Source organism: Vigna radiata, unplaced genomic scaffold, assembly GCF_000741045.1.
Source record: "Vigna radiata var. radiata cultivar VC1973A unplaced genomic scaffold, Vradiata_ver6 scaffold_323, whole genome shotgun sequence".
Lineage (NCBI taxonomy): Eukaryota > Viridiplantae > Streptophyta > Magnoliopsida > Fabales > Fabaceae > Vigna > Vigna radiata.
The window spans coordinates 211,727-223,710 of NW_014543607.1; the positions used below are offsets into that span (position 1 = coordinate 211,727).

At 34.7% G+C, this 11,984-nt stretch overlaps 1 protein-coding gene across 1 annotated transcript; it reads left to right on the forward strand.

Annotated features, from left to right (window-relative positions):
- Window positions 1-6,352: 6,352 nt before the first annotated feature.
- On the forward strand, window positions 6,353-11,683 carry LOC106754616 (laccase-7). Its single transcript, XM_014636654.2, has 6 exons — window positions 6,353-6,627; window positions 7,278-7,429; window positions 8,468-8,709; window positions 8,825-8,950; window positions 10,258-11,232; window positions 11,358-11,683. The coding sequence occupies exons 1-6, from the start codon at window positions 6,538-6,540 to the stop codon at window positions 11,486-11,488; spliced, it is 1,716 nt and encodes a 571-aa protein (XP_014492140.1). The 5' UTR covers window positions 6,353-6,537; the 3' UTR covers window positions 11,489-11,683.
- The last annotated feature ends 301 nt before the right edge of the window (window positions 11,684-11,984 follow it).

The following is an 11,984-nucleotide window of genomic DNA, read 5'->3' on the forward strand; positions in this document are numbered from 1 at the left end:
ACATTGGTTCTTCCAACAAGGTATATACTTCATTCGTTTGAGGTATTCGTTGTGTTTTTGTTGGTTATATTGAAGCTTTGTCTTTATGGGTTGTGGTTTTTTATGGGTTTTGTGTTTTATCGCGACTTAAAACATGAAAAAAGAAATATTTTCAGATGCAGTTGTTTGTTCGACATTCAATGAGAGCCAAGTTTATTGGTGGTTTGAATGAAATTTTGACTGACAAGCAGAAGGCTATTATTTCACAAACTCCATTTCACTAGTTTTTGGAACTAAATGATGACATTTAGCTTGGTAGGAATATTTTGAGCGATTTATTAGAAAGGTGGGATGATGAGAGGGGTGGTTTTTGGTTTGGAGAAAAATTTGTGGAATTAAAGGAAGTAGATGTTACGTTAAGTTTAGGTTTGGGTTTAGTTGGTGAGCAAATTAAGTTGAATGAAAAAACACTTGGAAAAAGTGATTGCCGGAAGCACTTTGCAAAAGGAAATGGAAAATATGAATTGCAAGTTATATATGTCTTTATTTTGAAAAAACACAAGAAGTTGCCTTCAGTAGATGTTTGTAGGCTATACATTTTGGTAGGAACTTCTGAGATATTGTTACCCAATCGTACGAAAACAATATTCCCGATTCTGTTTGAAAAAGTTGATAAAATAAATGATTTGGGTAGGTTTTGTTGGGGTTGTATAGTATACCAATATCTACTTAGTAGTTTCAGCAAAGCTTGTATAGCTTGGAATGGAGGAAAAGGTGCAAGGACTGTGAATGTGGAAGGTTGTGTGTATGTGTTCCAGGTAAATCTTTTATATGGATTGTTTTTGTTGGTATCGTAGGGGGTAATTTTCAAAGAGTATTGCACAGCTGATTTAAAACTCAGAGAGCGGAAAGCGTATTCGATCACAATTAATATTAATTGGTTCCTTTTAGCAAAAATAATTTTCTTTCAGAAAATTAATCAAACAGTTGATATACGTTAAATAAAATGAGTGTAGGGAGTAGAAAAATCACACGAGTATTTTTATACTGGTTCGATTCAACAGAATCTACGTCCAGTCGTTAATCACTATAAATAGTGATTAATAGTTCCACTAAAATTGGTTTCACATATTACAATCAAATGAACAGGAATAGAACGAAAAGAAACACTCTACCAACTTGAAGAGAACCGCTCCGGCAATCGACCAACGATTCGCGAGCTTCTCCGTTCACAAGACCAGGCAGAGTACCTTGCTAACTTGAAGAGAGTCTGCTCCGACTATCGACACACGATACGCGAGCCTTTCCTTTCACAAGACCAAGCAAGGGAACAATGAACAAAAAGCTCTCTAAGAACGTTCCTTTGACACACAGTGTTCTAAGCTTTTTCCAGTTCACAAAAGTTAAGTTCTGAGTTCTCCAAAACCACATATATATAGCCAAGTTCACTGAATGCCAAAGGTCAGCTCCCAACTGCCATGAATAATCGATTATTGTAAGTGATAATCGATTATTCAAGTCCGTTATAGAAATTTCAAAAAGTGATAATCGATTATATGAAGTGATAATCGATTATATGAAGTGATAATCGATTATTCAAGTGTGACTTGTGATAATCGATTATTGCTTCATGATAATCGATTATTTTAGTTCAAAAGCATCTGATAATCGATTATAGCATTATCGTAATCAATTATACCAGTAAAAATTACAATGTTTATCATTGTCCTACTACATTCAAAATCTACAAGTTGCTTTTTAAGTATTTTCCTATTACATTCAAAAACTACAAGTTGCAGCATCATCAAAACTTATCTTCAGGTTTTACCAATACTCCCTTATTGGTAACAGTTTCATTCCTTAAAATGTTTGAGTTCATAAATGTATAATGTTTTAGTGAGCGTTTTGTGTATACTAATTATGGTGTGTGTAATGGATTTCAGGTTTGGTTTTGTGATCGTTTCGTTCCTTCTAATAATTCAGTTCATAAATACCCTAGAATTTTGCATTGGATTAATGTGAATGTAGGTGACAATTTCATAAAATCTGCAATGGAGTCGGGTGTGGAATGTATTCATTGGTTTTATTAACAAATTTGATTTAACCATTTTCTTTATACAATGATGTTTTTGATGAATCTGCAGACACTTGATGATTATGGTGCATCAATGGTAGAAATTAGCCAGCCATTTGTGAGAGCATCATTTAATCCAGATGGAGAGGAAGAAAGGAAGAAAACACATTCAAAGTCAACAACCAATAAAAAACAGAAAAAAGATATTCATGATGGTTTAGATGGTGTTTTAGAGGAACAAGAAGTTGAAATTAAAGCACTTGAAGAAGAGTTGGAAGCATTGAAGACTGAGTTGCTTGAGGAGAAAAATAAATATTATGGTGGTTACAGTACCCCATGTAAGTAACATGAGAATTGCAACAACTTAGGACGTGAGGGAGAAGGTTGCAGCAATGAAACTGTTATGAAGCATTACATGTGCCGAAAGCGATTCAAAAGTGCAGTTTGTAAAACTCCGTACACTGGATATAGTCCCAAACTATAATTATGGATAGTTGTATTACTGTAGTATTTTGTAGAACTTTAATTATGGATATTTGTATTTGAAACAAATATTTGGTTTATTAATAAAGAAAGTGGTTTTTAGCAAATTCTTATTTGAATTGTTATTGTAATATTCATTCCATTTGTTGATTGGTGGTGTTGTTTAATTTTCATCCTTAGTTGTTCTTACCAAATGCTATGTCCAGTTCTGTGACCCCTATATGTAGGGAAGACGCATTAAGGGTCTTTATAAGTTGACAGGTGAATTGATGAACAATTTTGACAAAGTTGAAGCTATTGTAATCGATTACAGAGAAGTTGTAATCGTTTACATGTTTGACAAACTCTTTTTGTAACAAAACCTCATGAGTGCAACCAAAGCCTAACTTAATAGCTCCCCACGAGCCCTTTATAGTGTGTTAATATAAGTGTAATCGCTTACATGGGCCTGGTAATCGCTTACCATTGTAAAATGGCCCTTTGTACCAAAGGTTAAGGAGTGCTACCCAGTCTTAGTTGAAAAACTCCCCACTATCTGAAGGAGTGTGTTTTGTGGACTGGTTAACCAAGTTGGCCATGGATGAAGGTGTGCAGAAGAAGTATTTTGAAGTTGGGTGAGTCCTTTGTTGATGGAAGACCAAGTACAGGAGATCCTGGGTTGATGGGGGAGGCCATAGACCATGGACAGGCTTTGAGATGCAGATGTAATCGCTTACATGTGTTTGTAATCGCTTACAATTGGAAAAATGGCATTTTGTACTAAAAGTTGACTAATGTTACCCAATTTTTCCTGAGGAACACCCCACTATGTGCAGGACTGTGTTTTCAATTTTTTGTTAATGTGGGAGGCCATTGACCATGGAGAGGCTTTGACATGCAGATGTAATCGCATACAAGGGGCAAAATGGCATTTTGTACCAAAACTTGACTAGTGCTCCCCAGTATTTCCTAAAGAACTCCCCACTCTGTGCAGGACTGTGTTTTTAGCTATTTGTTAATGTGGGAGGCCATTGACCATGGAGAGGCTTTGACATGCAGATGTAATCGCTTACATGTGCTTGTAATCGCTTACAATTTGAAAAATGGCATTTTGTACCAAAAGTTGACTAGTGTTCCCCAGTATATCCTGAAGAACTCCCCACTCTGTGGAGGACTGTGTTTTCATTTTATTTTGAAGTGGTTAACCAAGGATGAAGGTGTGGAAAAGAAGGTTTTTCAAGTTGGGTGAGTCCTTTGTTGATGGAAGACCAAGTACAGGTGATCCTAGGTTGATGGAGGAGGCCATTGACCATGGACAGGCTTTGAGATGCAGATGTAATCGCTTACATTTGCTTGTAATCGCTTACAATTGGAAAAATAGAATTTTGTACCAAAAGTTGACTAGTCCTCCCCAGTACTTCCTGAAGAACTCCCCACTATGTGCAGGACTGTGTTTTCAGTGTCTTGTTAATGGGGGATGCCATTGACCATTGAGAGGCTTTGACATGCAGATGTAATCCCTTACATGTGCTTGTAATCGATTACAATTCGAAAAATGACATTTTGTATCAAAAGTTGACTAGTGCTCCCCAATATTTCTTGAAGAACTCCTCACTCTGTGAAGGACTGTGTTTTCAATTTTTTTTAATGTGGGAGGCCATTGACCATGGAGAGGCTTTGACATGCAGATTTAATCGCTTACATGTGCTTGTAATCGCTTAAAATTTGAAAAATGGCATTTTGTACCAAAAGTTGACTAGTGCTCACCAGTATTTCCTGAAGAACTCCCTACTCTGTGGAGGACTGTGTTTTCATTTTATTTTGAAGTGGTTAACGATGGATGAAGGTGTGGAAAAGAAGGTTTTTCAAGTTGGGTGAGTCCTTTGTGGATGGAAGACCAAGTACAGGTGATCCTGGGTTGATGGGGGAGGCCATTGACCATGGACAGGCTTTGAGATGCAGATGTAATCGCTTACATGTGCTTGTAATCGCTTACAATTGGAAAAATTGAATTTTGTACCAAATGTTGACTAGTGCTCCCCAGAATTTCCTGAAGAACTCCTCACTCTGTGCAGGACTGTGTTTTCAGTGTTTTGTTAATGGGGGAGGCCATTGACCATGGACAGGTTTTGACATGCAGATGTAATCGCTTACATGTGCTTGTAATCGCTTACAATTGGAAAAATGGAATTTTGTACCAAAAGTTGACTAGTGCTCCCCAATATTTCTTCAAGAACTCGTCACTGTGTGCAGGACTGTGTTTTCAGTGTTTTGTTAATGGATGAATATTGGAATACTTCTAGTGGGATTAGTTCAATATTAAACTAACGTAAAAGGCATAATGAATTGTAATGAATTGTATTGAATAATGAAAAATGATAACAATAATTAAAGGCACATACATTAATAGAAAAACTTAACAAAGGTTCAGGGAACAAAAACTTCAAAAATTAGAAGGTTCATAACACTAAACATTGAAACGTAAACTAAGAAGGCAGATGTCGATCAAACTGGTTGCGGAAGTTAATAAGTTCTTGGTCTACGGCTCCAACTCGATTTTCAATTGTGTCTAATCTATCACCCACCAACGACCGAAGATCTTGTATTTGTTTGATTACTTCAGTCAATGTTGCAGAAGAAGAATGTTCTTGATTAGGAGAGGATGGTCTTTCTTCATGCTCTTCGTTACCAACATGGGGTTCTTCATTACCTTCTGATTCTGAATTGCCACCAACTTCTTTGTAAGGTTAAGTATGGAGGAACACAAAATGTGAAACTAGGTTATAGCAAATATCAAATGTCCAATAACCTAACTACCTAAAAAGTGTGAAAATACGTTTTACCTTTCGATAAAAAACAAAAACACGATGCAGCGATACTTACCAAGGCACCCAATAACCAAATCCGCAACCGTAACAACGAAAAAAATCTAACCTTTCACACCTTTGAACCACCGTAACCAATACCTAAACGCAAAACAAATGCACAATAAAGGCAACGTACAAAACACCTAAAGGAACAATGAAGACATCGAAAACACCTCTCCGTTCGACGGTTGTCCAAAAAGCTAGACTTCCACCAACGACTTCAAATGGCGGATAGAGAGATACCTTTTTGACACACAGAGTTTTTGACAGAGATCGTTGCGTCTTTGAGAGAGAACGTTGTGTCTTTGAGAAACTTTGTTCTTGACAGAGTTCGTCTTTAGGAAACTTCGTTCTTGAGTGTGTTTTCAGTGCGTTGGGTTTATGGAAGGTGCCAACAGAAGTTTACTCATAATAACCTTCTTCCAACAATGCCCTCACTATTTCTAAAAAGCATTTTTTAAAATTAATATCAGACAACAAATGATATAAGGCCACGTGGTGTTGGAAAAAACGTTGTCAAATAACGTTGTGAAAGTAACGTTTTTCAATAAATTATTGAATCACAAATAGACCTTAACTACTACAAAATTATAAACAAACATTAATGAAATAAAGAATGTGGGAGAACGACCATGCATGAGAGTTAAATCACTATTTAATTCTGATGCTTCTTATAATACTATATTTTTTTTACATGACAGACATGTTAATTGACGGTTTCCTAACTCAATTCAAATTTTTAATATCGAGTTTTTGACTTATGCTCTTTCGAGCAACTTATGTCCACCAGATCAAACTTTCACATTTTTTATACAACTTATGTGCACAGTGATGCAACAGCAATTAAACAAATGAATTTTCTATGAATATGAACCTAAAATCGTTGAAGAAGTGAACACCACTGGTTCTCTGACTCCTTATATATATATATATATATATATATACACCATCCATAGATTTGCATTCGGAAGCACACAGAAACAAGTCTCTACATAGTGTGGAGTCCTTGTTGTTGTGCCAGAAAACAGCTAAAACAGTTCATCGAGATAACCACACCTTCTCACTTTCTCAGAGAAGTGCTTTTGTGTCACCCAGTTGATAGTTTAGAAGAAAAGCTTCTATCTTACTGTTTTTTCGGTTTGCCACTTCAACAACATGAAGCTTTCCGAGTTTTGGTTTGCATTGGCTTCTGTTATTCTAGTTTTTTCCTTGGCCTCTGCTGATACAGTAGAGCACACTTTCACTGTAATTGGCTAAGTTTACTTCTTCTCTTTACTACTTCTCGGCGGTTTTTGCTGTTTCACTTTTCTTTCTTTTCTTCGCGTACCTTGCACATATTACCAATATGGTATGAGATTACTTAAGTATGTGATTAGAAGTTACCTTTAGTATACTTAAAGAAGAGACTAAGTAGAGGTAAAAGAGAAGAACAGTTAAGTCTGATAGATGATGAACTGATATGAGAAGAAGAGTTAAAAAAATTGACTAAGGGTAATTAGATTTTGAAAATTTGAAATCCTAATAGTGTCTTTTTGTTTGTTCAATTTGTTTTGGCTGATGCTTATACTGTCATGAGTTTACTAATGTTTTAATCAGTATAAATTCTTCGCCTCTTTATGATTAGTCAGAATATATGAATAATTTAGTGCAATTTGATAATCACTCAACCACTCCCCTTACCAACCCAGCCACAGGTTATAAAATAATATTTTCGACCATTCTTAATCATTCTGTATATAATGTGACATATACTGTTAAAAAACGAAAATAAAATCATACATGTTTCAAGTTTCGGCACAAAACTATAATGAATTTTAATATTTAATTTTAGTGAACATACACACTTTAAAATGAGTAAATGACAGTATTGTTCAAACTAATTCCTTGATTTACAGGTTCAAAACAAAGCGATCACACGTTTGTGCAATGAGCGAGTGATTGTCACAGTTAATGGACTTTACCCTGGACCAACGTTAGAAGTTCGAGAAGGGGACGCTGTGATTATTCATGTAGTTAACAAGTCACCCTACAATATCACTATTCATTGGTAAATATTTCTAATCATATTGATCAATTTTATTGTTGGAATATCAAATTCAAATAATTTATAGTGCAGCTATTTTTATTTCTTACTTTATATTTAAATCGGCCATGATTTGGGTTCGTGTAGAAAAATCAATAAATTTATTTTATATTATACTTTATTTCTCCACATATATAAAATATGATGTTTTTTTGTATCTTTTATGTCGTGAGACAAGCTGGGTTTTATCAGAAAATTTAGAGAACTACTCACCTTTTTTGTGTATTAATTCTGTGTGCGTGAAATTACGATGCTATTTTCTTTTCTGGTTTACAATTATTGGAAGAATAGAAATATTGTCCATTAATTTTCCAATTCTTTTTTTCCCTTTCCTATTTGCCACTAATAATGTTGATTTTTTTGAAAAATCTGTCTATTCAAATATCTAATGATTATTTCTTTTCTATCATACTACTTTCCATGCATATATTTTATATAGGCTTTTGCATGTTCATTTCTTTTTTATTTGCTTGGAAAATGTGCATGGGTATGTTGAAAAGTCAAAAGTGGTCGATTCAAGAAAAGCTGACGGAAAGTTTGTATTAGAAGTTAAAGAAATATTTATTGTTGTTCGGATAAACGTCCAATCCTAAATATAAATAATTTTCGTGACTAGAGTCAAGAAACGACGAACAAAGAGAACAAATTTGGTAAACATAAAGACAGTGTGACAGAAGAGAAGAGGAAGGTAGAGAGATTTAAAATGGCATGGCATAAAAAGTATATTGGTGACTTTAATTTTTCTATTTCTTGGCTGCTACCAACTTTTCCATTTTATAGTTCACAAAAAAGTAGTTCTCGCTTTAATTTTAATATGTATTTATTGGTCAATACAACATGTTTTCTTTTGTCTTTTTAATTATTGAAGATAAATTGTATAATTTATCAGGAGTTACTCCAACTTGTATAATGTTATAATGGTAGGTCGTGGTAGGTTATTGAAGTTTCTTTTCCAATCAAACTCAACTCTGAATTTTCTCTCATCAACGTAAATACTTGCAGGCATGGAATATTTCAGCTGTTTAGTGCATGGGCAGATGGTCCTGAATACGTAACACAATGCGGAATTCGTCCTCAACATAGTTATACTTACAAATTCAATGTGATACAACAAGAAGGAACAGTGTGGTGGCATGCTCATGCTTCAGTTTTACGTGCCACCGTTCACGGTGCTTTCATCATTCACCCACGTTCGGGCAAGCTTCCATTTCCTAAACCTTACAAGCATGTTCCAATAATATTAGGTAAGTTCAGATCTTTCAATACAATAATAAAGATATAATTACATGAAAATAAACTCATGAAAATATATACTTTTCTTAATTATTTTTTTTTTTGTACTTTGTTATTTAAATGCAGGTGATTGGTACGATGGTAATGTGGTTGATATTTATGAACACGTGCTCGCCGCTGGTGATGTAAGAGTATCTGATGCCTTCACCATCAATGGTTTGCCTGGTGATCTCTTCAACTGCTCAAAACAACGTAAGTCTTCGCCTTCTAATATATATTTATTAACCTGCACTTCTTACAAAAGATACCCACTTTCATTTGTATGCAAAAAAGAATCATATTATATTAGTCACTTTCCTGTGTGAATGGAAAATAAAATTTTAACACCATTTTTTGACACCATTTTGACATTGCACACGTGTCAAAATGTGGTTGGACGATTTCAAATTAAAAAACAAACTTTGGTTTTTTTCTTCCAAATATACCCCAACCTCAACTTTTTTAATTTGAAATCGTCCAATCACATCTTGACACGTGTGCAGTGTCAAAATAGTGTCAAAAAAATGGATTTAAAATATCCTGTGTGAATATAACATTTCAGAGTATCTAAAGTGGACCACTTTTAAATTCGGAAAATAACATTTTAACACCATTTTTTTGACACTATTTTAACACTGTACACATGTTAAAATGTGGTTGGACGATTTCAAATTAAAAAAGCAAACTTTGGTTTTTCTCTTCCAAGTATACCCCTGTCTCAACTTTTTTAATTTGAAATCGTCCAATCACATTTTGACACGTATACAGTGTTAAAATAGTGTCAAAAAATAGTGTTAAAATATCATTTTCCTTTAAATTCAGAGGCAAACATGTGTTGAACTCATAGGATAATAATTTTAAATTGATATTAAAAATAGTGGGTAATATGTTTTAGATTATGACATGTTATTATAATTGCAGCCGGCTATACTATATATATATATATATATATATATATATATATATATATATATATATATATATATATATATATATATATATATATATATATATAATTAATTAATTAATTACAGCTATAGCTATACACAAATGCAATTAAGTAAATGGGAGTTTAATATAATAATATTCTCTACAACTTTTTCCAATACTTTATTGAAATTTATTAACAAATGGTAGACTTTACCTCTAAGAGATTGATAAGGAGTAAAGTTTACCTAATTTTATAATATCAAATAAATTTTATATTAAAAACGTTGAAAAGGAATAATGATATAGAAAAAACACTATTAATTTTTTTAAAATTGTGATAATACTACAATTTGAGTTTTGCAGCTTATGATTTCTATTTTTTAATATTCTTTGTAGAAAATTACACGTAAATGATGTAACCCCAGTAATAAAATCAATATACAGTAAACCTGTAAACATGGACCCTTCTGTGAAAATAATGGTTATGAAGCATTTTTCAAAACTGAGCATCAGCATAATTTGAAACTGAGTGATACTGGTGTATGTATCTATCAATCTATATCTAATTATAACTCATGAACAACATTCAGAGACATACAAGCTAAAGTTGAGACAAGGGAAAACCTACTTGCTACGAATGATCAACGCTGCATTCAATAACAACCTTTTCTTCAAGATAGCCAACCACAAATTCACAGTGGTTGCATTGGACGCTTCCTACATAGAACACTATGTCACTGACGTCATCACCATCGCTCCTGGCCAAACCGCTGACGTGCTTCTGAAAGCCGACCAGCCCATAGGCAACTATTACATGGCAGCCACTCCTTACGTTGTGGGACAGCCGTCACCACTGTTCGACAACACGACAACGCGTGGCCTTGTCGTCTACGAAGGTTACAAGTCATCATTAAGAGATTCAAAGCCCATCATGCCATTGCTTCCACCATTCAACGCCACGGCAATCGCCAACGCATTCTTCACCAACATCACAAGCTTGGTGGGGGCCCCTCACTGGGTCCCGGTCCCACTTGAGGTGGACGAGCGTATGCTCATCACCATTAGCATAAACCTAGAAAGGTGTCCCAAGAACGGCACGTGCTTGGGTTTGTTTAACCAGAAATTCTCTGCCAGCATGAACAACGAGTCCTTCACTCTCCCTGTTGGGAAAGGGTACTCTATGTTGGAGGCATCATTTTACAATGTGAGTGGTGTGTACACTACTGATTTTCCAGACTACCCTACTCAAACATTTGATTTCACAAGCCCCAAAAATGCTTTGGATCTTAGCCGCGTGTTTACAACAACGAAAACGACCAAAGTGAAGAAGCTCAAGTTTAATTCTACCGTTGAGGTTGTGTATCAGAACACGGCAATTTTGAATGCGCAAAGCCACCCCATGCACCTTCATGGTTTTAGTTTCCATATTTTGGCTCAAGGGTTTGGAAACTATGATGCCGACAGAGATAGAGTCAAGTTTAATTTGGTTAATCCACAAATACGTAACACAATTGCTGTTCCAGCTGGAGGATGGGCTGTCATTAGATTCCAAGCAAATAATCCAGGTTCACTATTCAGAACAACCATCCTCGTTTGTTAACATTAGATTAATAAATTGAGTTAATCATCTTAATTAAAATTTGATTGAGATTTTGTGACGAACTGATATAAGTTATATTTTCTTTTGTAGGGATGTGGTTTGTGCATTGCCACGTGGATGATCATCAGTTGTGGGGACTAAACATGGCTTTTGAGGTTGAGAGTGGACCAACTGATTCAACTTCTCTGCCACCACCACCAGCTGATCTACCAAAGTGTTAACAATATATATATATGTGCCTGCAATCACAATTGAATTCCAATTCCTTTCTCCTGTGTGTTTTTCTTAGTATATTTAATCAGCCATTTTTCAAAATTTCAAGCAGAAAATAATAGCTTTACATAAACACAGGATCAAGCATAAAATCCAGAGTTGTTTCTAAATTCTTCCTAACTTAAAGGACCTTTCTTGCCGCACCTTCCACCAACTCTCCTCCCTTTCATGTGTTTGATTTTATTTCATAATTAGTTTATCTGAGAAAAGTGTATCATTCATATTTTGGAGCAACAAAAAAAGTGGGAATCCCCGTCTGCTTAGATTATTTTGCTACAGAAATACATGTCTATCATGTATCTTCAGTTTCGCAAGAATCATATTCTTCGAAATCCTTCTTTTTACAACATAAACTGTTAATTGTATAAAACAATAAGTTGTATTAGCCACGTTAATTTTATTTTATTTTACTCTAGAGAGAGAATCTCAACCGATATTTGATGA

What these genes read in the sequence shown, in the direction of transcription:
- LOC106754616 (XM_014636654.2), top strand. Translation starts at nt 6,538, where the DNA reads ATGAAGCTTTCCGAGTTTTGGTTTGCATTGGCTTCTGTTATTCTAGTT. An exon ending in CAGTAGAGCACACTTTCACT is followed by an intron (nt 6,628 to 7,277) that starts GTAATTGGCTAA and finishes CTTGATTTACAG; the next exon opens with GTTCAAAACAAAGCGATCAC. An exon ending in CTTCAACTGCTCAAAACAAC is followed by an intron (nt 8,951 to 10,257) that starts GTAAGTCTTCGC and finishes AACAACATTCAG; the next exon opens with AGACATACAAGCTAAAGTTG.